Source organism: Myotis nattereri (genome assembly GCF_964212035.1).
Source record: "Myotis nattereri genome assembly, chromosome: 10".
In the NCBI taxonomy this organism is placed as follows: domain Eukaryota; kingdom Metazoa; phylum Chordata; class Mammalia; order Chiroptera; family Vespertilionidae; genus Myotis; species Myotis nattereri.
The window spans coordinates 74,437,753-74,461,302 of record NC_138085.1 but is presented as its reverse complement, the minus strand read 5'-3'; the positions used below and the strand labels follow the sequence as shown (position 1 = coordinate 74,461,302).

The window sequence follows — 23,550 nt, the reverse complement described above, 5'->3', positions numbered from 1 at the left end:
TCATCAGGCCTCTCGTCTAATATAATAGGTGCTCAATAAATATTTGAAAATTTAATCAATAAATAAAATAAACCAGAAAAGGCAAATGTTCCAATCAGCTACTGGCCCTCAAAGTAATCAGCACAACACCTGGTGTTTCACAAACTGACAGTTTGAGTCCTCAGTACTTACAGTGACTAAGAACAGAACCAAAGACTTTTTTTCTTTGATTTTTTGAGCCTCAGAATGTGAAATCTACCAAGAGCATCTGGATTGAAGTGATAAGGAGAACACTTCAGTAATTGCCATCTATTAGTAAAGCTTTATCAATGAGGCTGTACTTCTCAATCTGAAATAAGGTGAGCACAATGCCACTTCTACATAAGTCCATCTAAAGATAAATAGAACCTGAAAACTATCTTCACTTCCACAAAGAAATGGATTTTTGAAAAATGACTCCAAGAAAAGCCATCTCTTAACTCCACTCCCCACATCCATTTTCCTAAAGGATTTAGGAACTTTACCAGTGTGTTTCCTTCGTGGTGGAGCTACTGATGCCTGATTAAGAATCAATTCTTGGAAAAATTTTCTTCTGTCTTCTTCAGTAGGCCTCTGAATATACAAGACCTCTTCATACTGTATTCTAAAGATACATTTAACCTATAAACAAACACACACACAAAAATATTAAATATATAGAGAATTAAAAGCTTACATATTATATCCAATTACAATTTCTTAATTTCTAGTACCATTTGCAATCTTCATTTAAGATTCGCGTGGGGTTAGAATTAACCTAGTCCCAGGCTACACTATTGAAAAGTTCAACCTCATGAACTAAACAAGAATGGAAGAATGATTTAGTTTCCCAAGTCATTAATAAATTTTACTGTAGCTGGAAGAGTCTGAGGATAACAGTAAAAAGGATAGTTCAATGTAACAGTCAGATGGCAACAATCACAGAGCGCTTTGTGCATAGGAGCTGAAAAGTAATTACCGAGCACCTACAACAGACAGCTGGCAAGTGGCCAACACTGTTTGCTCTTCCACTGTTTCTCTGCACTTCCTCTTCTCTGGCTTCTTTCCATACCGACTCTATTTCACTGTAGATGAACTATACATCAGTCTCTTTACAGAATGCTCCACAATGGCACCATCTTCCATGCAAAACTCCCAAGCAAAATTAGTAAGTCAGGTTCTTCCAGCTGCATTATCTATACCTCTCCTGTGTTCATCTGCTCTATAAAGACTTTAATCCCAACTATCCCCCTTGCAAGGTATGCTTTTAAAATCTTCTTTATGTCATCCACATTTGACTGCACACTTAACTTATATGTTTTTCTAGAAGGTCTATTTCTACTTCTAGACACCTAACTCCCCAAGAACAGACCATTTCTTAGTCATCTGTTTTTCTATACCTTACCACAGGGCCTGGCACACAGTAATGCACAAGCATGTACTCAATGAGTAAAGCTCGTTCTTCTGTTCCCCAACCCACATCAAACTGGGAAGTATAATTAAAAAGGGAAGCAGTCACTAATATGAGAAAGTACCAACCATGACAGTATGGGAATACTGGATTAAAATTCAAGACATCAGATTTTAGCCCAAATGTAGCCATATATTTGTGGTAAGCTTTAGACAATCCATTCAATTTGTTATGTCTAACCACTTAATGAATTGAAGACTATGAACTTCATAAATATTATTTCAATCTTTATAACAATGAGGTATAGAGGCATCCCTCATTTAAAAGATGAAACTTGGGCTTGTAAAGGTTTAAGTAACTAGCTTAAGATCACAAAATGAATAAATAGAGAAGACTAGATGACATAATCTATAAAGGACTTTTCTAGCTCTTAAATTCTAAGATAGAGAAGAAATAATCAATGAAAAGTAGAAACTAGAATTCAAAATTTGAAAGGAATTTATTTACCTCAACCCAAAGCCAAATCCTTTAAGAGTTTATAAAATTTCACTTTGTATCCTTCTAGTATTTTTTTAGACTAGTTTCCTGTGCAATTCCCTCCAACCCTTTGGTCTTTGCTTTGCTGGCCCTTATTCAGAAGTTCTGGTGTGTATATTTACCACTGAATATCATTATGTGCCAGACACCGCAGATATAAACTTGAAGAAAATAGGCTTACTTCCTGCTATCAAGATCTTAAAGGGTCTCAAAAGAAAGCATTCTGATATCATAAAGGTAGAGAAACATAGAGACCCTGTAAGAGTCAAGAGGCATTAGACAAAATATAGCCAAAATAGCTAACATTAATTCTGTCCTGACAAAACAGACACAACACAATACCCTAGAAGTAGCAGAATTTTGTTCAAAGATAGCAAAACATTTCTTTTCAGTTTTAATTAAATATTCTCCCTTCTCAACATTTTTCAACACTGTGTTAAACTTTGCGAATATAAAACATACCAAAAGTAAGTCTACAATAATCCTGTGGTATTCCTGCCAGGTTATTACAACGATCTCAGAATCCATCATTTTATAAGTAGGCTAAATTATTTTTCTTTCAATTTACTCCTAACTTATTTTCTGACATTCTCAGCCTCAAACATCATGCTGCAAGAAGACAAGTCTTGTATAATTCCCTAAAAAACCATTCTGTCTCTCACCGTGGTTCACACTGGTCTTTATACATGCAACTCACTCTTTCCTAAACCAGTTTTTAACTCTCTACTCAAGCCAATGCTTTCTGGGTGACGCTTTCTCTGACTTCCACAGGTATACTTATGCATACCTTCTAATGTCTCTCATTAATCCTTTTCTTTTTTTTTTTTAATATATTTTATTGATTTTTTACAGAGAGGAAGGGAGAGAGAGATAGAGAGTTAGAAACATCGATGAGAGAGAAACATCGATCAGCTGCCTCCTGCACATCTCCCACTGGGGATATGCCCGCAACCCAGGTACATGCCCTTGACCGGAATCGAACCTGGGACCTTTCAGTCCGCAGGCCGACGCTCTATCCACTGAGCCAAACCGGTTTCGGCTCTCATTAATCCTTTTCAAGCTCAATGGTTTTTAGTACATTCAGCTATACGACCATCACAAGTCAGTTTTAGAACATTTGCAGTTTCACAACATTTGCATCACCTCCAAAACCTTCCCTCATACCCATTTGCAATCAAGTCCCTCACATTCAGACTCCCAGACCAACAACTGGAGATTTGCTTTCTGTCTCTAGAGAGTTGCCTCTTCTACAAAGTGTATATCATTCAACTAGTAGTCTTTTGTGTCCAGCTTCTCTCACTTAGCATCATATACTGAGGTTCATCCACACTGTAAACTGTATCAATAGTTTATTCATTTATTGCTGACTAGGAACTTCACCACATGTATATAGAATATTCTGTTTCATCAATCACCAATTCCTAAATACCTGGGTATTAAAATAATTTTTTGAAAATCAATTTCATTCACATGACTTGATATACTACTTTTTTTCTAAAACTGTGATTTTTACCTTTGATTTTAATATATTAAATATAAATTGAATTTGAACTCAAAAGCTAAATATCGGATCTGAAAAATATACATCATCATCATAATATTCAACTTAGCATGGTGCTGCCAATGAAAAAGCTGAAAGGTCAAATCCCAACAAATAATCTAACAGATGAGAAGGATAATTATAATGGAATTGATGACAATACAGCTAAAGTCTTTTTAGTAGATGCTATATATATATACATGTTGGGTTCTGGTCTAAGCATGAATTATCTCAATCTTCACAACAATAGTGAGGAATATACTACTATACCAAAAAAGAAACAAACTTAGATGTTAACTTGTTTAAGTCATAGAGCTAGTAAGTAGTACAGCTAAGGCATGAATCTTGCCAGTTGATTTTATAGTAATTAGAGAGATAAAGAAACACTGATGTGAGAGAGAAACATCGACTGGCTGCCTCCAGCATGTGCCCAGACTGAGGATCAATCCACAACCTGGGTATGTGCACTGACCAGAAATCAAACCTGCCACCTTCTTGGCGCACAGGACAACACTCCAACCAACTGAACCACACTAGCCAGGGCAAGGTCAACTATTTTAAAACAATATACTAGCGATCAACATTCAAGCAGTTCTTACCTCTTCAGGAAGTTCACTGTACATGGTTTCAGAGGTAGACAACAGAAATATAGGTGAAAATGATGGTATATCTTGTAGCAAAGTCAGAAAAGTTGCTCTCACAGTTTCACTGACAGCTTCCCACCAATCACCAATGTGAGGCATGTAAACAATACTAGGTACTGTTCTTCGAGCTTCACGAAAAATCTAATTAAGGAAAAAAAAGGAATTAAAAATTCAAACTGATATCATTCTAAAGTCTACCCAGTAAACCCCAAATACAAAAAATGTGTCAGGCCTATTATAGTAATTCTTTTCAGCCCAAATATTTAAGTTGTGCAAGATATGATGCACAAGCCAAATAGCTTCTATCTACCCTTGCCCCACCTAAAGTATTTTTCGCCATTTTATTATTCCTATTCAGTAGATATTAATAATATAAAGGTATCAAACTGTTCCACTTATCTATAAAATATGCTGCAAATGAAGAGATAAGGATGTCACCTACGTCAGAGATATCAGTAAGCACAAAAAAAGGAAGACATAGTTTACATGTTTGTGCACAGTGGCTAAAATCACTAAACATATGAAATAAACATTTTAAACAAAATGTACCACCATAGACTTAAAATTAATGTACTACTGCTGAACCACTTCTTCACCTCCCTAAATTACCTTAATTCAATCTTCAATTCAAAATCGTCACAAAATACCCTGGCATCTCAAGCAAGCAATAAATATATTAGCACAAAACTCTGAGACACTGTCAGAAAATACAAGGTAAAGTTTCCTCAGGTATTAAAAAGAGTCCTATTGTAGCTTCAGCCGCAGTCTACCAACAAACACCAATAAAGAACAGCTTGGCTATCAGTAAGCTGCCAAGCAGAACTACAACCCTTCACATATACGTCAACAACAGTTCAAGAGCCCATCAATAAATTCTCACAAGTTAATATGACATCTCTTTAAGACTTTTAACAAGTGTAGAAATAAGTGCAAAAATCTATCTTTCTTCAATTTAGAGAATTCTATTTCTAAAATTCTCTATTTTTCCTTATTTTAAAACACACATTTCAATTAACCTATATAATGTTCAAGATACAGAAATAAGAATTTAATATTTAAAATGATTAGGATTAATAGAAATGTTTCTAAGAATCAAAAGGATTATTTTTCTTAATGAGGAAGCCTACCAGTTGCATGAATTTTTCAACTACATTTTACACAGTTTAAACATCCTGTATAAAATAAAATATATTGCCAATTTAATAATAAACCAGATGAAAGATGCTCAAATAAAATGTAGATGTTATGATCACTCACATCGAAAGTAACATTTGCTCCTTCCCTTCCTTTAACATTTGCATATCCACCAATCCAGAACAGTTGTACAGTACAACTCCTTCAGGACTCAAATTTTGACCTTTTCTGCAAACATGCACCCTCTTATCCTGGATCTTGAAAATCCAAGGATTATTGTTTTCCAAAGTTCTTGTAGAAAATTCATAAGAGAAAAACAAGCATAAATATCGGCAAAATGAAGGAACCACACAGCAGCACAAAGGCAAGTGAGGCATTTGATTTAAAAAAGTATTATTACATGCCACCCAGATTAGGCATGATGTGTGAAGACAGTGACCAATGCCTTTTGTCACTTTCCAACTCGCACTCTGTGCTGGTAACTAGGGAGAGTCAGCTGGGAGAAAAAGTATATGGAAAAGACTAACAAGCTATACAGCTTACTGAGAAACCTCACCAACGTAGCTACCTAGTTCAGTTGTGCAAGTACCACATGCGCAGGGAGATGAGAAACCAACGTGTTTTTAAAAAATGAAATTTGGCCTTTCATTCTAGTACCTGTAGGTTAGGTTTTCTTGGAAGATGTGTTGAGAACACCTCACTGCTAACAAGTGCTAAAGAGTATGGGCAAAGCAACTCGAGGTTAAGGGATAGTAAAAACTTTACAGAGCCAGGAGTTAAATAATGCTGCACTGTAGTATTTTAAACTTATTTGCAGGGCTGAACTAGATATATATATAAGCATCACCAACACTAACAGAGTTGAGGGTTTTTCCAAATTTTTTCTCCTAAGCCTTTGGAGGAAAAACATCTTTAATTTCTAGAAAAATTGAACAGCACTACTAAAACAAGTTTTCTTTTAAATTCTTTGCTCCATTGTATCTCAGAGTATTAAAATAAACTTTCATATTTTCTTTAAATATGTACTCAATCTGTTCTAATTTTCCAGTTTTCATAATGAAAATTCAAAGAGTACAGACTCTGAGAATAGTATTTAAAATTTCAGAAAAAAAGGATAATCCTATTGTGACTTTTCTATAATGTAAAAACAGCTCTTCAGCAATTTGCTGGTAGCTTTTAAAGTTGTGGAATAAGATACATTCTATGAAACCAATTTACCAGATAATTCCAAGTAGAAAAATAAAGCCTAGTTTTAGTGAAGTGGCAACTGTCTTGGGAATAAGTGATGCCATTTGATAACTAGAAAAATACTCACCTACAGGGTGTCTTGGATTGGTGCATGTGCAAGGTGTAGTAGAAAACAGAAAAACTGTTATAGAGAAAAAAAGACAGTAGGCCAAATTACTGAACCAACCGTTTCAAAACGCCTCTGACATGACCAGCACTCTTGCACAAATAAAATGAACAAACATCAGTGTATGGGAACTGTTCATTTTGATTCTTTAAACAATATACTCCATTTCCTTCTGGCCTCTTCTTGCCCCCAGATAGCATGGTCCCTTATATAACATAGTTTTGTTTATTTATTTATAAAAAATCACAAACTACTCCCTCTGAATATTAAAGATATGAAAGGCAAAAATCAGGCCACTGAAGTTAGAAGTACCCACGTGAGGAAACACTAATAATATAAACTGCATCTATAGTCCTTATCATCTCAAAAGCTAGACTTTCAAGTTAGTACTTTAGCTGCCAAATTAAAATGTTCAGGGCACAAAAATGTACTATATTTTAAAAATTAAGAATAGACAGCCCAGCCGGCATGGCTCAGTGGTTGAGCACCGACCTATGAACAAGGAGATCATGGGTCAATTCCAGGTCAGGGTACATGCCCGGATTGTGGGCTCGGTCCCATGTGGGGCATGCAGGAAGCAGCCGATCAATAATTCTCTCTCATCATTGATGTTTCTATCTCTCTCTTCCCCTCCCTTTCTCTCTGAAATCAATAAAAATATAATAAATACATAAAAAGAATATACAGCCCTTGCTATTTCCTTCAGAATGTGAAAGCTAGAATAATTTTAAAACAAATATACATGAAGCAGAAAGCTCCAAGCCAGTACAGCTTTCACCTTCCTAAAAGGAGCTGTATGAGAGAGGAAAACAACTTTCTGTCATCAATAAACTTCCAGAATTTGTTTTGATCACATTTACAGTATTTTGAATGTGCTAAATTCATACAACGTAAATAAAAGAAAAGTCTTGGGGGCTAAAATATCTCAATTTTTATAAAAATTTAAAAGCACTATTAAAATAAATTTAATGCCTTATACCATGTTATCACAAAATATTAAAATAGATATCTATGTTGCCGAAACCGGTTTGGCTCAGTGGATAGAGCGTCGGCCTGCGGACTGAAAGGTCCTAGGTTCGATTCCGGTCAAGGGCATGTACCTGGGTTGCAGGCACATCCCCAGTAGGAGATGTGCAGGAGGCGGCTGATCGATGTTTCTCTCTCATCGATGTTTCTAACTCTCTATCTCTCTCCCTTCCTCTCTGTAAAAAATCAATAAAATATATTTTAAAAAGCTGAAACCGGTTTGGCTCAGTGGATAGAGCGTCGGCCTGCAGACTGAAAGGTCCCAGGTTCGATTCCGGTCAAGGGCATGTACCTGGGTTGCAGGCACATCCCCAAGTGGGAGATGTGCAGGAGGCAGCTGATCGATGTTTCTCTCTCATTGATGTTTCTAACTCTCTAACTCTCTCCCTTCCTCTCTGTAAGAAATCAATAAAATATATTTTAAAAAAATATATTAAAAAAAAAGATATCTATGTTGCTGATATTTGTACTTCATATATATCATTTTACTCCATTTATATTCTATTTACCTAAGATTTATTGAGCACCTCTGTGAAAAGAAGGCACTGTTTGGGATATGAAGATTCAGGAATAAAGAAATAAAGTACCCAGTTTCTCTCCAAGCATACAAAAATCAGCTTGTTATAAAACATAACTATACTAGGATTTCTGAATAATAATTATAATACAAATCAACTTATGAAAATTAAATTGCTCAAATTTCTTTTCTGGTATATTCATTGCCTAAAAACTTCAAGAATTTTTGTAAATGTGGTAGATGCTGGACCAGTATGATTTAATTTGTTTACAATTCAAAAACAGAAAGCCATATACACAAACACAAGAGTATCCAAAGTATACACAGACTGCTAGGAAAAATCCAGAAACCCTTATGCACAAACACACGAGAATCCAAAGTAAACACATAGGTAAGTATATTAGTTCCTTAATTCTACTTAATCAAAAAGGATTTCCTCTGGGCATTTCCAGGTACATTTTCTTTCTGAGGAAAGAAAAATACTAAAGTTTTCACCTAAAAAAAGACCTCATTAACCATTTAAAATGATATGCAACATCGTATAGGACTCAAACTGACAGATCATATACAAATGTATCAATTCAACCATACTTCTGTATTAATGAAAAAGATAAAATACAGCACACTCAATCACTTTTTGCCTAAATCAACAATAGAAATAATACAAAAGGCAACAAAATACATTTGAAGATGTCAGAAAAGGGAAATCATAGTTGTTATTGTTGTTTTTAAGAGTGTTAATACGGGTAAATCTTTTACTACAGATACTAACATCTCCAGCCTTACTGTAGAATTCAATAATCAATCGTGAACTTAATGAAACAACTATAAACCTTCCAGGCTACACCAAGGTTTTCCATTCTCTTTCTAGAGCCTATGAATTACTCAGATAACGTGTACACACATACACACACACTTCCACTTCGTGATCTCTGGCAATTGTTTCAGTAATAAATGTCTAACTAGTATCCAGTGATCAGCAAAAGTACTACATTTCCCAAAGTGGGATCCACTGAAGGCCTAGAATAGTAAAACCTGGGATATTTAAAGTGCAGATTCCTAGGGCTCACCCCAAATTTAATGAATCAGAATCTATGGGTGTGGAGCCAGAGAATCAGAAAATTTGATAAGCATGCCCAGAAAATTTCAGTCAATTTGCATATTAACTTTTTATTTTATAGGATAGGATAAATAAAGCCCTTTAAAGGTGATTTAGAACTTCTTTCCTTTATGATTACCTTTCATGTTCATGTTACAGTATTTAGTAACCAATTTTATTTTTTTATGTTTTTACTGATTTTCAGAGAGAGAGAAAGGAAGAGGATAGATAGAAACATCAATGAAAGCGGAACATCATCAATTGGCTGCCTTCTGCACACCCCCCTACTGGGGATCGAGCCCAAAACTCAGGCATGTGCCCTAACTGGGGACCACTTGGTTCCTGGGTTGATGCTCGACTGCTGAGGCACACCAGCCGAGCTTAGTAACCAATTTTATATTAAGTATCTTAGAGGCTGGGGAAAAGAGCACAGAATAATGATTAGCCACAGACTGAACCCTTATGTTCCACATTTATTTAGAGATAATCTTGTCTACAGGAGGACTAGCTCCCAAGAGAAGAAAGGCAAAAGAGAAGAAAAGAAAGGAAAAATAGGACAAAAGTATAGAAAGAAGGGTTTTTTAATCTTTCCAATCTTTCAGCACCTGATTCATGCTCTCTCTCTTCAAAAACTTATACCTAACTTATAATCAGGCCTGCCCAATCTCTACAAGTTAAGAATAAGTTCCTCAGTTTCATCACATAATGAAGATTTTTTTTAAAGACAGTATTATGTTCGTGAATTTAAAATATTTTTAGCCGAAACCGGTTTGGCGCAGTGGATAGAGCGTCGGTCTGTGGACTGAGGGGTCCCGGGTTCGATTCCGGTCGAGGGCATGTGCCTGGGTTGCGGGCACATCCCCAGTGGGGAGTGTGCAGGAGGCAGCTGATCGATGTTTCTCTCTCATCGATGTTTCTGGCTCTCTATCTCTCTCCCTTCCTCTCTGTAAAAAATCAATAAAATATATTTTTAAAAAAATAAATAAATGAAATATTTTTAAATAAGCACTTAAGATACAAATAGAGATTAACCAGAAGAGTTAATCTGGTCTCTGGCCAGTGTTCAGAGGAAGTCTAAGCTTCTACTACCATGACTACAAAATTCTGACTCAGTTCCTTGGCAGACTGGACCATCCAGTTGCTGGTCACTCAAGAACAAGCTCTAGTTCTAACCCAGGAGCCTGCAGGTGAACGCAGAGATGAGACGTCTTGGTGTATTAGAAGCAATGTAATACAACCAAAACAATAAATACTGGCTTTTTGTTGTTTTCCACTACCAAGTGACACCTCTCTTTATCCTCTCCACTCACATGACCAAAAAAAAAAAAAAAAAAAAAGTAATAAGAGCCAAGAAATGTGAAAGAGACCAAAGAGCATGCAGTTAGAATTCAAATTTAGCCCAATGATGCCAACTAGGATTCAGGAAAAATAGTTCTAGGATCTCAGTAATATCAATGTGTAGTTTACTACAATGCTTCCTAAGTACTTCCTTACTAAGCCAGAAATGTTTGTAAATATGTACACATACTAGCCATAAAAAACAACAGGCAGACTGTCCTCTCATTTTGAAAATGTTCCTCTTTCTTTTTTATTGATTTATTTTTATTTTTTGAAATGCACATACTTTATTTTTTCTTAAAATATAGTTGACATACAATATTAGTGTCAGGTGTACAAAACAGTGATTCAACATTTATTTATACATCTTACGAAGTGATCTCCACTTTAAGTCTAGTAACCATCTGTCAATGTGCAGTGTTCTTACAATATTGTTGACTACATTCCCTATGTTGTACATTACATGTCTGGATCTATTTATTTTATAACTGGAACTTTGTGCCTTTTTTTTTTTTTTTTTTTTTTTTAGAGAAGAAGGGATAGAGAAACATTGATCCGTTGCCTCCCGTACGCGCCCCCACAGGGAATCAAATCCGCAACCTGGGCATGTACCCTGACTGGAAATTGAACCCGCCACCTTTTGGTGTACAGGACAACACTCCAAGCAACTGAGACACACCGGCCAGTGTGAAAATGTTTTCCTTTCAATGTGATTCTATCTTGTTTGATTGATACTGTCAAATATACGTATAAAAAGAAAAATAATATTCCAAGCAATGCAGCACAGTATAAACTAAAATGACCAAATTTATCCATTTCCCCAACCCTTCAAATTCCTTCCCCCATGCCAAAGCAATTATTATTAACAGATGGTTGTTGTTGTTGGGGGGGGAGGGGTATTCGTAGATAAACTCTCCACTTATATATAAGCATGGATATAGCATTTTTAAGGCTTTTTTTACATAAAGAATATCATACTTAGATTGATTTAAAACTTGCTTTTTTTCACCAATATCTCCTTCAACTGCTATATCAGCCTATGTAAGACTACCTCAGCTTTGTTAATGGCTTCACCATATCCCTCTGTATGTGAGAATATACCATAACTTATTTTAGCCAGTCCACCATTAAAGAACATTCCGTTTGTTTCTTTTGGTCTTATTTTGTTTGGCAATTTTACACAATGCTGTCATGAATATCCTTGTTCACTCAGCAGTGAATACTTACAGCTAATATACCTTTAGGGAAAATTCTTTAATGTAAAATTCCTGGGTCAAATGGTATATGTACTTGAAATTTTAAAAGACAGTGCCAAAGTACACTCCAAAATCGTTCAATAAATTTACATTTCTACTAACCATGTCTGAGTGCCCCACATCTCCAATGCTTGGTGTTATCAAGCTCTTTATATTTACAAGCCTAACAGTTGTTTTAAAATGGTATCTCGTTGCTTTAATTTGTATATTTTTTCACTCATAAGTGAGGCTAAGAATCTTTTCAGATTTTTATTGGTTGCTTTTTATATTTTTTTTCTCCCTATAAATGGCATGCTCCAATTTTGCCAGTTTTTATATTAGGCTGTTAATATTTCTTCTTAGTAACATTAACATTTTTTTTTTATGTTTAGGAAACTTGTCCTTGACATGTATGTTAAAAATATATCTACCAGCCGAACCGGTGTGGCTCAGTAGATAGAGCGTCGGCCTGCGGACTGAAAGGTCACAGGTTCGATTCCGGTCAAGGGCATGTACCTGGGTTGTGGGCACATCCCCAGGGGGTGTGCAGGAGGCAGCTGATCGATGTTTCTCTCTCATCGATGTTTCTAACTCTCTATCTCTCTCCCTTCCTCTCTGTAAGAAATCAATAAAATATATTTAAAAAAATATATATATATATATCTACCAGATTATGTCTATTAATTTTACTTAAATAATTTTTTGGCCATGTGTAGTCAAATTTGTTCATATCTTTATGTTTTCTGGATTTTGTTCATTGCTTAAAAATCATTTTCCCATACCCAAGATAATAAATATATGACCTTATGAATGCTCATAACAGTTCCACTGACAATCTAGAATTTGTTTTTGGGTTACAGAAAAAGGTAGGAAATCCAGTTTTGTTTTGTTTTTTTTCTTTTCCCCTTATTGAACCAGCCAGTTTTCTAAGACCATTTATTAGATAATCCATCTATTCTATCTATTGATGTTAAATATAGCATCATCATCAGATACTAAATTCTCATTACTATACAGGCATAAATGAATTCTCTCTTTTGTTCTATTACTGTATCTATCCCTACACGGGTACAAATTCTTTACTACTCTATTACATCGATTAGTTTATTACATCTTTATTACTCTACTATAGGCCCGGTGCACGAAATTCGTGCACGGGGGCGCGAAGGGGCAGGGGAGGAAGGTCCCCTCAGCCCAGCCTGCACCCTCTCCAACCCGGGACCCCTTGGAGGATGTCCAACTGCTGGTTTAGGCCCAATTCTGGGGACAGGGCCTAAACTAGCAGTTGGACATCCCTCTCGCAATCCGGGACCGCTGGCTCCTAACCACTCAACTGCCTGCCTGCCTGATCGCCCCTAACCATTCTGCCTGCCAGCCTTCTTGTCCCCAACTTCCCCCACTTGCCGGCCTGCTCACCCCCAACTGCCCCCCCCCCGGCCTGATCACCCCTAACTGCCTCTGCCTCGGCCCCACCACCATGGCTTTGTCCAGAAGGTTTCCCGATCTAATTAGCATATTACCCTCTTATTAGTATCAATTATTCAAACGTTCAATGAGCACTTCTTAAGCTGCACTGTGCCAGAGATACAGAAAAGGTGAAGACACAATTCCTTGGCTAAAAAAACGTATTCCCCTAACCTCTAGTTATAACATGGCACACTTATAATAAATTCATAGTGATATGTTAGAACCTCAAGAAATATAAACAGTCTCACTAGAACTTTGTTTCACAACTTAGCAAATATAAAGTAGTTGAAAATCAAATAACACGTTTTTAGATAAATATTTAAGTCTTGGCATCTCAAAATGGGTATCATTTCCCTTCCTATAAGTACAGAGATAAGTCTAGAAAGGCTCTGAAACCATAGCTTTGAAAAGAGGGTCAGAAAAAGGCAAAAGAAACTCCCTTTCTACACCATTTCATTAAACTTTCAAACAAGAAACAGAATATTAAAATTTCAGAAATGAAGTATCATTGTAAAAACAACAAGCTCACTTTGAAAAATGTTACACATCAAAAGGATTCTCTTCCTTAATATTATGTTAACAAATAAGCAACAAAAAATTAATATTCATATTATTGTTCTTTGAAAAAATTTATCTATTAATACTACCAAGGTAGTTGCAACTGCTCTGACATGGCACAAACCTACCTGTGCACATGATTCTTCAGGTGTTTTGGCACTAACTGAATAAAGTGCTGGGAGATCTAGTCTGTGCACAGAGAATTTTTCTAGAGTGTGCAAAAGCGCTGGAGCAAGGTGAGAAGTTTGACCTGAGCCTCGTTCTCCAGACAGCAATAATCTTGGCCTATAAGAGGTTGGCTGATGATATGGTGACCTGCAATACATGTAAGACATAATAATTATTTTGAAACCATACACTCTGAAAATCAATATGAAATATTAGTCAATATATTTACATTAAAAGAACATAACTCCAAAATAATAGAACTTCCCTATCTCTCTTATTTTTTAAGTGAATCATTCTTCATTAATTAGTTTTAAAATGCTGATCTCTCTGACCATAATAACCAAGAGGTAAAAGTATAAAAACCACTTCTAAAAAAGGTAAAAATATATTAACTTGGAAAATGTTTCAGACACTATATGTGATTTAGTTTTTATTGATCCATGGTCAAATGTTAAGAATCCCATTTCAACAAGGAGGTACATCTGAAGATTATCCAAAATATAGGACTTTTTTTTTTAATGGTTAAAGTGTTAAATTGTATGTATTTTAACCACAATTTTTTAAATGGGGGTAGGACTTTTTCATGGCAGCTAATTTTGTTTCTAGGCTAATTCCCTCAAATATGACATCTAAAGCCCTACACTAGAGAAGGTAGGTTTACGAAAATATATTAATGAAATTCAAGTAAATAAAACAAATTCATATACAATTACTATAGGTAATGAAGTAAATTCTAAGGAATGCAATAAGCAAATAAATAGAACTAATGGGAAGAAATAGAGAAAACACTGTTACCTGAAAAGGAAGATTATGTACTAGAAAATCCAAAAGAATCCTCTAATAATTGTCAGAATCTACCAGCAAAGTAATAAAACAAAAGATGGAAACAGAAAGGCAAAAAGATTTCCTAAATACCATCAAGAACCAATATAAAAAAAGAAATGAGATCCTATTTACAACTGCAAAAACACAAATAGCAAAACAAACAATATTATAAGAAAAGTATGTATAGAGAACAACATAGACTGATGAAAAGGGAAAGATCCAAAGACTGAGAAACAGCGATCAGGATATCAATCCCCAGAAGGAAAGTAGGGGAGGGAGGGGGTAAGGGGAAGAGGTCAACCGAAGGACTTGTATGCATGTATATAAGCCAGACCAATGGACATGGACAACAGGGGGATGGTAGCATGAGTGTGCCGAGGGGGGGGGGGAGGTTGGGGGTTAATGGGGGGGATGAGGACACATTTGTAATACCTTAACTAATAAAAAAAAAAAAAGAAAGAAAAGTATGAAACGATATAGAATACATCATGAGTCTGATTTTATAAAAGACGTCAATACATATATATATGTATGTATTTTATTTTATACATTTAAAAATTCAAATCAAAATCCCAAAAGAATTTGAGAGAGGGAGATTTAAAGCTTATTCACATTATCTGGAAAAAATAATCAAGAAATTTTTGAAAAAAGATGTTAGGTCCAATTTTACATTTAAACCTATTTTACTAACAAACACTTCATACAAATTTATCATTTAACTTTCTTTTCTTTTTAATATTTTATTGATTTTTTTTTACAGAGAGGAAGGGAGAGAGATAAAGAGTTAGAAACATCGATCAGCTGCCTCCTGCACATCTCCCACTGAGGATGTGCCCGCAACCCAGGTACATGCCCCTGACCGGAATCGAACCTGGGACCCTTCAGTCCACAGGCCGACGCTCTATCCACTGAGCCAAACCGGTTTCGGCCATTTAACTTTCTTAACAATTCTGTGAAATACGTAGTTTCCACCTATTAAACAGACGAAGAAACCAAGGCTCAGAGAGTTGGAGTGGGAAAAAGTACAATTTCCCAATATTAAATTTGGCAAGTATGTCAAATACATACCAAAATATATATGCAAGGATATCTGCAACTTATCTCACTCCCAAAAACTCCCTTACCTCTTAGTATTCTCCATATTTTTTCATAGTATGTATCTTCTAACATTTTATTTATCTATTACACTTACTGTTCTTTGTCTGTTTCCATCTAAAACATAAGCTGAATGGGAGTAAGGACCATAGCCCATTTTGCTCACTGACATATTCTAGGTACCTAGGACAGCATGCGACACATGATGGGCACTTTGAATGAATGAATCAAATAAACAAGATGTTATTTTCGTCTATTTGGTTGGCAAAGATTTAAAAAGACAAATTGTACTAGAATTGATAAGGCTATAGGAAAAATATTAATGATAAAAATGAAATTGGTACTACCTTTCCGAAAGCAATTTAACAACTTGTATCATGTTTTCAAATATATATACCCTTTGACAAAGTGATCACAGTTTTAAAAATTTACCCTAAGTATTGAATCAGATGATAGTGGTACAAAGATGTATACTTAGAAATTTGACTACCATAGCACTACTTATAGAAGAGGAAAATTGGAAACTTCAATTTTTATCAATAAGGTTATATAAAATAAGGAACATCTAAGAAATAAAGTACTGTGCAGCTATTTCAAAAGAACGGCATTAAATATACTGACATGAAATAACATTCCCAACATAATGGATAAAACAGCAAGATATATTAAAAACCTTACAAGGAGGATATAGTTTATGTAAGATATTATGTGGGTCTGTCTATATGCACAGGAAGGGTGGTCACCAAAACTAACAAATATTACCTTCAGATGCCTGGGCTTTAATTTTTACTTTCTTCTTTATGCTCTTCTTTATTACTTGAATTTTCTACACAGTATATCATCTTTCTAATTAGAAAAAACAAAGCTATTTTCATTTGGAAAACCTCAGAAACCTGTGTTTCTCATCCCCTTATGGCAATATATTGTAAGAAAGTAAACTTATTTTCCATCATAAGGGTTCTCTACCAGATTGACAGACCTTAAATATCTTTACTTATATTTCATCTTAAATCTAAATTAAAGGTTTCAATACTGTTTTAGGAAACTATTCCCAGAAACAGAAACCCACAGCAATGCCCAAGCTAATGTTACTGGAGACCAGGATTAAAGTCATGCTTTCTGTGTGTCTAGCACCTTTTTTTTATTGGTCTGGCACGCTAACACACGTTGTTCAAACCAGAAGTCAAACCAATAAAAAACTAACCAAAAACAATGTGTACCCTTATTAAAGGCTTAAATTCTAACATGTATATTTCTTATAAAGTATAAAAATATTATTGTCTAACCTACCCAGAAAAGCAATGCATTTTCCTATCTACATATTAAGCTCAGAAATCAATTTGGAAACTGCATAGTATAAGAGAAAGAATATGATCCCAGGAAACAAACAGTCCAGACCCTGGCTCTGCCACCCGCTAGCAGCATGATCATGGGCAATTAATTTAGTGTTTCAGTTTCATCATCTATAAAATAATGATACCACAAATTAGCTATATGATTATTTTAAGACCTATATGAATTATCATACATAAGGCCCCAAGCTTTATACATTTACCACACATCTAGTTTGCAATGAACATCAGGTGCTAACTCCTATCCCTTCATACTCAAAAAAACAGCAAATGTCACTATTTCTCCTGCAAAGCCCTCCTGGACTTCCCAATGAAAGCTTCTTAGTTCTGCTTTCATAGCACCTAAGCCATATTGCAATGTTTGTCATCTCCAATAACAAGAACTTCTCCAGACTAAGAAAGTTATACTTTAATCATACATATGTCTTCAGCACCTAGTACAGTGCCTGTCATATAGTAAACACATAAAAGCTGGCACAATGGGTGGAAAAGAAATAAATGAATAAGATTTATCAAAACATCTATAACCAAAAAAAAGCTAATTTTAGAATATACAGCTGTCTCAGTATTAAAGTCAAATCAGAGCTAGAAAAGCTTATGTAAAGGAAGCTAAAATTAAACCCATTTCAAAAAGGCTAAACTAGCCCTAGCTGGTTTGGCTCAGTGGATAGAGTGTCGGGCTGTGGACTAAATGGTCCCAGGTTCAATTCTGGCCAAGAACACATGCCCGAGTTGTGGGCTCAGTCCCCAATGTGGGTCAAGCAAGAGGCAGCCGATTAATGATTCTCTCTCATCATTGATGTTACTATCTCTCTCTCCCTCTCCTTTCCTCTCTGAAATCAATAAAAAAATTATAAAAAAATTTCTCATCTCAAAATCTATTTCTGTATCACTTTACTGACAACAGAACTATCTTATAAAATTGGAACATATTATCTTTTGATAGTTTCTTAGCTCTGCTATCATGTATTTCAAATCCAAATAACTAAAATTGTCAAAACAATTTACACACACACACACACACACACACACACACACACACACACACAGGCTAGCTAGGTGGGAAGAGGAGGATGTTTGGCTTTCCCTTAGCCATGAATAAAGTAGATCTGTAAAATTACTGAAATAGTCTAAGAAAATTTCCCTGAGGGCATAAAAGTAATGACCCAGGAGTAAAAGAAAAAAGTTTCTAATAAAAGAGCTTGCTGTTAAAAGAAAAAAAGAGTAAATGAAAGTAATTTTTTCTCATTTTTAAAAATGCAAAATAAACAAGTTATCAATGCAAATAATTAAAATAACATTTTACCAAAATCTACATGGGAGAAACTTCAATTCAAGTTGAAGACTTAGGTTTGTTCAAAATACGTCAAAAGGAAAATTACTTAAACGTAACATACAACCCAACATCTTCAAATGAAAGTGCGATTAGACTTACCTGACTTAAGCATTATGGTCCTTTAACTCTCATAATAATTATGTAAATGCAAGTGATGATGCTATTAGTATTTGAAACTACTTGGTCCCTTAATTTAAAATTAGATTAGCACTAATATTGTTTACCCATTAAAGTGCACAGCAAAAGCTGCTTTAATATAGATAAAGGTGAATGTAAATAGAAATCTAAATTAGGAAAGTGTAAACTAATGTGATTTTTGAGAATTGAAAAGTTACTTGTTTAATTACTGAGCAATTTCTAATTCAAAATCTTTTTAGTACCCTTAGAGTCCCTAAATTATCATCTGAAACTTATTGTAAATTAAAATATTCTAACCATGGTAAATAATTCACTTCTGTTCATTTTAGTTCAAATAAAAAGCAATAAAATTAGGGACATGAGTTGATTTTCGAAAGGTAACCCCTCCTTCCACTCTGGTTTAAATAAAAGTCACACAATTGGTTTAGAAAAAAATCTTTACAACTGACCAATAAACCAATTTATTACTACCACACACAAAAAAATATACACAGTAAGTGTTCCAGAACTGGTCCAAACAACAGAAAATCAAAGTCCTCAAGGTTATAACCATAAGTAAAAATATACCATAATTCTAACCATAAAGTAGTAAAAATCATGCTAAATGGAAAGAAATGTGATTTACATTACTTACATTGTAAAATGAAGGTAGGATTTATGTACAGCAGCAGCTGATGACTGTTTCTTTGGTGATCCTGAGTGACAACTGGTCTCAAAAATTGATAAAGCATTCTCATCTTCACTATCATCTAAAACTAGAGTATCTATATCTGTTCAAAAACAAACAAAAAACAAATCACAAAGATTGAGGCATATCACGTCATTTAATATTAATGCTCTACAAAAGCTAAGAAAAATTGGTTTAAAAATCAAATGAACCAGAAGCATGGACATGGAACAGACTGACATACCTCAATCTTTGAGGGGACCAGAAAACATAAATCAAAGAACTTATATACTTATTAGAGGCCCAGTGTACAAAATTCGTGCACAGGTAGGGTCCCTAGTGGCTGGCAGCTGCCGGTTGCCCAGCTGCTGGCCATTGGCCGGGGACTCCCTTCCCTGGCTGCTGGCCGCCAACCAGGGCCTCCCTTCCCCAGCTGCCAGCTGCCAGCCAGGGCCTTCCTTTGTTCCATGCCACCCACTGATGGTCAGCACTCATCATCGAACTCCCGGTCGGTCGAACTCACGAGGCGACATTCTGCATATTAGGCTTTTATATATATATAGATATGCATAGGCCATGGACATGGGCAATAGGGTAGTGAAGACCTGGGAGAGGGTGAGAAAGGTTTGGGAAGAGGGGGAAAAGGGGAGGAAATGAGAGGTATCTGCAATACTATCAATAATAAAAAAATATATTTAAAAATATCAAATGACATTAGTAAGTTATCAAATAATACAGATTGAGCAGGCAAATTGACAAACTGCACTGTTTTGAATAATTTATAAGTGAAAGGATGTAATTCTTTCACCTTTACAGACTACTTAAGTGTTGTAAGATATAATTTGGGAGACTTCAATGACTACAAGAAGACTGAGAAGAAATGGCACTCGCATAAAATACCCATCCTATTTACTAAAAATCTCTAAGTTAATTTTTTTTTAAGTGTTTAAAGCAGCAGTCGCCAACTGGTGGTCCATGAGGTCCAAAAGGTTGGCGACCACTGGTTTAAAGTATTACAAATACTCTACAAAGTTCATCGGCCTTCCTCTGATTAGCTCATGAACTTAAAGTCTTCCTGTAAATGAATAGGAAAAGTAGCTTTCTGTTTTTGAAGGTAGCTTTCTGTCTTTATCTCAGGTCCAAACTACAATCTTGAGGCTAGAATCCAAGATCTTGTATAACCTGACTAGAGGCCCGGTGCACAAAATTTGTGCAAAGGGGGGGGGGTTGTTCCCCTCAGCCCAGTCAGCACCCTCTCCACTCCGGGATCCCTCTCACAATTCGGGACCACTGGCTCCTAACTGCTCACCTGCCTGCCTGCCTGGTCGCCCCCAACTGTCCCCCCTGCCAGCCTGGTTGCCTCTTACTGCCCCCCTCTGTCGGCCTAGTTGCCCCACACAGCCTGCTGTTCAGTCATTTGGTTGCCCCTCACTAACCCCCCTGCTGGCCTGATCGCCCCCACAGCCTGCTGCTCAGTCGTTTGGTTGCCCCTCTCTAACCCCCCTGCAGGCTTGATCACCCCCAACTGTCCCCCCTGCAAGCCTGGTTGCCCCCACGCAGCCTGCTGCTCAGTCATTTGGTTGCCCCTCACTAAACCCCCTGCCGGCCTGGTCGCCCCATGCAGCCTGCTGCTCAGTCTTTGATCGCCCCTCACTAACCCCCCTGCCGGCCTAGTCGCCCCATGCAGCCTGTTCGGTCATCCATTTGGTTGCGATGGTCACTTAGGCTTTTATTATTATGGATTCTAGTGTACTTCCTCACTAAAAATTTATACTTCATTAGTACAGCAAACCAGACTGCCCTGCCAATAAAAACAAGTGATGAGTAGAATCCAGAGGGGCTTTACAGTACCATAATGAAGAGCATGCGTTCTGAAGTCAGGGTCCCTGGGTTTGAGTAAGCCCTAGAACTGGGGTGGGCAAACTTTTTGACTCGAGGGCCACAATGGGTTCTTAAACTGGACCGGAGGGCCGGAACAAAAGCATGGATGGAGTGTTTGTGTGAACTAATATAAATTCAAAGTAAACATCATTACATAAAAGGGTACGGTCTTTTTTTTTTTTTTTAGTTTTATTCATTTCAAACGGGCCATATCCGGCCCGCAGGCCGTAGTTTGCCCACGGCTGCCCTAGAACTTACTGAGTGACCCTATATCAGTGAATACCTTCCTCAATCTCCCAGTTTCCTCATTTATAAAATAAGAGTACCTACCCCACAGGATTGTTATGAGAATTAATAAACAACAATTTATGTAAGGGCTTTATAATAATAAAATAATTGTAAGCCATTATTATTATAGTCAACTTCTCAAAAGACCATAACACTCCTACATTAAGACAATCAGAATGTCCCAAGAGCAAATAAGCAAACATTCACGTGTGTATTTTTAATACAAATTCACTAGTCAACTACTATATGCTAGGCAGCGTGCCAGGCCAGGAATACACAGTTGTGATCAAAAAAGGTATATTTTCTATATCCATGGCAAATATAAAAGAGTAACACATAAATAAATAAGCTTATGAGGAAATTCAAAATTTATTTACTTATGCTTGTACTTGTTTCATTTTAACAATACGAAAAAATAATTTTAGTACCTTCTTTCTTGTCACTCTGGCTAATTTCAGCATGAGGAAACACTTTTTGCAAGACTGCCAGGATATTGTTGAAGCTTCTTTCTAGCAGTGGCCTTATGATGGGGGATAGTGCATGTCCCGAAGACATGACAGCACGCTGGGAAGCAGGCACAATATTCTGCATTGCATGATAAAAATCTTGAGCGCTGAGCACTATTGAGGAAACATCTAGCTGCAGTTTATGGCTGCTGGCATAGATCTGGGGGTAACGCCTCCGCAGGGCAATCAGGGCAGCTTCAGTGCACAGGGCCTTGATATCAGCTCCACAATACCCTAATGCACAAAAGGAAAGGACACAAAGGTAAGTTCATTCTTCTAAGGCCAACTGTGTTTCACAAATATACACATCTTTACCTAAGGAAATAATACAAAAATCAATAATTATTTGTAATTTTATCAAGCAAAATGAAAGTTGACCATTTAAAATCACCTAATAAAATTGTTTATTCATTAAGACTAAAATGTTTTGAATATTAACAAACACATGAACTAATAATATTAAAATAAGTCAAGTATTTTGTGCCAATACCACTGATGATAATGTGCAATTTTTCTTCAAAAGAGGTTTTAAAAGAATAATAGTTTCATCTCAATCCTTCATCAATATTCCCAATCATTAATTTAGTCTTTATGACAGTACAGTTACCTATCAATTTTTTCAATATTACTAATTTCCAAACACATATAATGGTGTAATAAAAAATAGCAAATAAGCAGAAACTTCAAAAACAGAGCTATTCTACTACCAACTCTGAGTGCCACTGACAAGCAAGTTGATATCTAATTACCCAAAAAATTATATTTTAAAGTTGTGATCATCTCTGATAGCTCCAAAACATTAAAGAGAATAAAAATTCATTAATTTTTCACATTAACCTCACGTGTTACATATTACCTTTTTTTTTTTTTTTTTTTTTTTTTTTGCTTAAAACGACTGATCTAGTTCTAAGGAATATACCAACAAGGGTATTATCCATTACCCATAATTAAATGATTATAATATTTAAACAACAGATCAAGCCCCCGATGCTTTTAAGTCATTTCATTCATTTAAGCAACAAATACAAAAATACACTATTTATTAGGTCTTTAACACAAAAATAAAGAAAACTCAAACTAACCATGTTGTTTTTTATATTAGCAATTAAACTAGCATTTGGCCACCTTTATCAATTATACCAGCAGGGGGAACCACTTGACCTAGTTATAGAACATTAGTCTCTAAGCTCTTCAAAGAGTGGTATCAGGCTTATTTATCTTTTTATACCTCACAATGGTCTCATTGAACATTTAAATACTGAAACAAAATTGGTGATTAGACAGGAAAACCACCAATGAGGAGAGAAGAAATGGCCCTACCAGCCATGGGCAAACTACGGCCCGCGCGTTTGAAATGAATAAAACTAAAAAAAAAAAAAAAGACTGTACCCTTTTATGTAATGATGTTTACTTTGAATTTATATTAGTTCACACAAA

The 23,550-nt window shown here is 35.8% G+C and overlaps 1 protein-coding gene across 1 annotated transcript in view; it reads right to left on the bottom strand.

Moving 5' to 3' along the window:
- The window catches only part of ATAD2B (ATPase family AAA domain containing 2B), a 118,055-nt gene that overhangs the window by 33,498 nt on the left and 61,007 nt on the right, over nucleotides 1–23,550 (bottom strand). The window contains exons 16-20 of the mRNA XM_081101490.1: nucleotides 22,036–22,347; nucleotides 19,406–19,541; nucleotides 13,986–14,172; nucleotides 4,085–4,270; nucleotides 504–639 (exon numbers count right to left, since the gene is read on the bottom strand). Of these exons, the coding sequence (XP_080957616.1) occupies nucleotides 504–639; nucleotides 4,085–4,270; nucleotides 13,986–14,172; nucleotides 19,406–19,541; nucleotides 22,036–22,347 (957 nt within the window). The remainder of the gene's footprint in view (nucleotides 1–503; nucleotides 640–4,084; nucleotides 4,271–13,985; nucleotides 14,173–19,405; nucleotides 19,542–22,035; nucleotides 22,348–23,550) is intronic.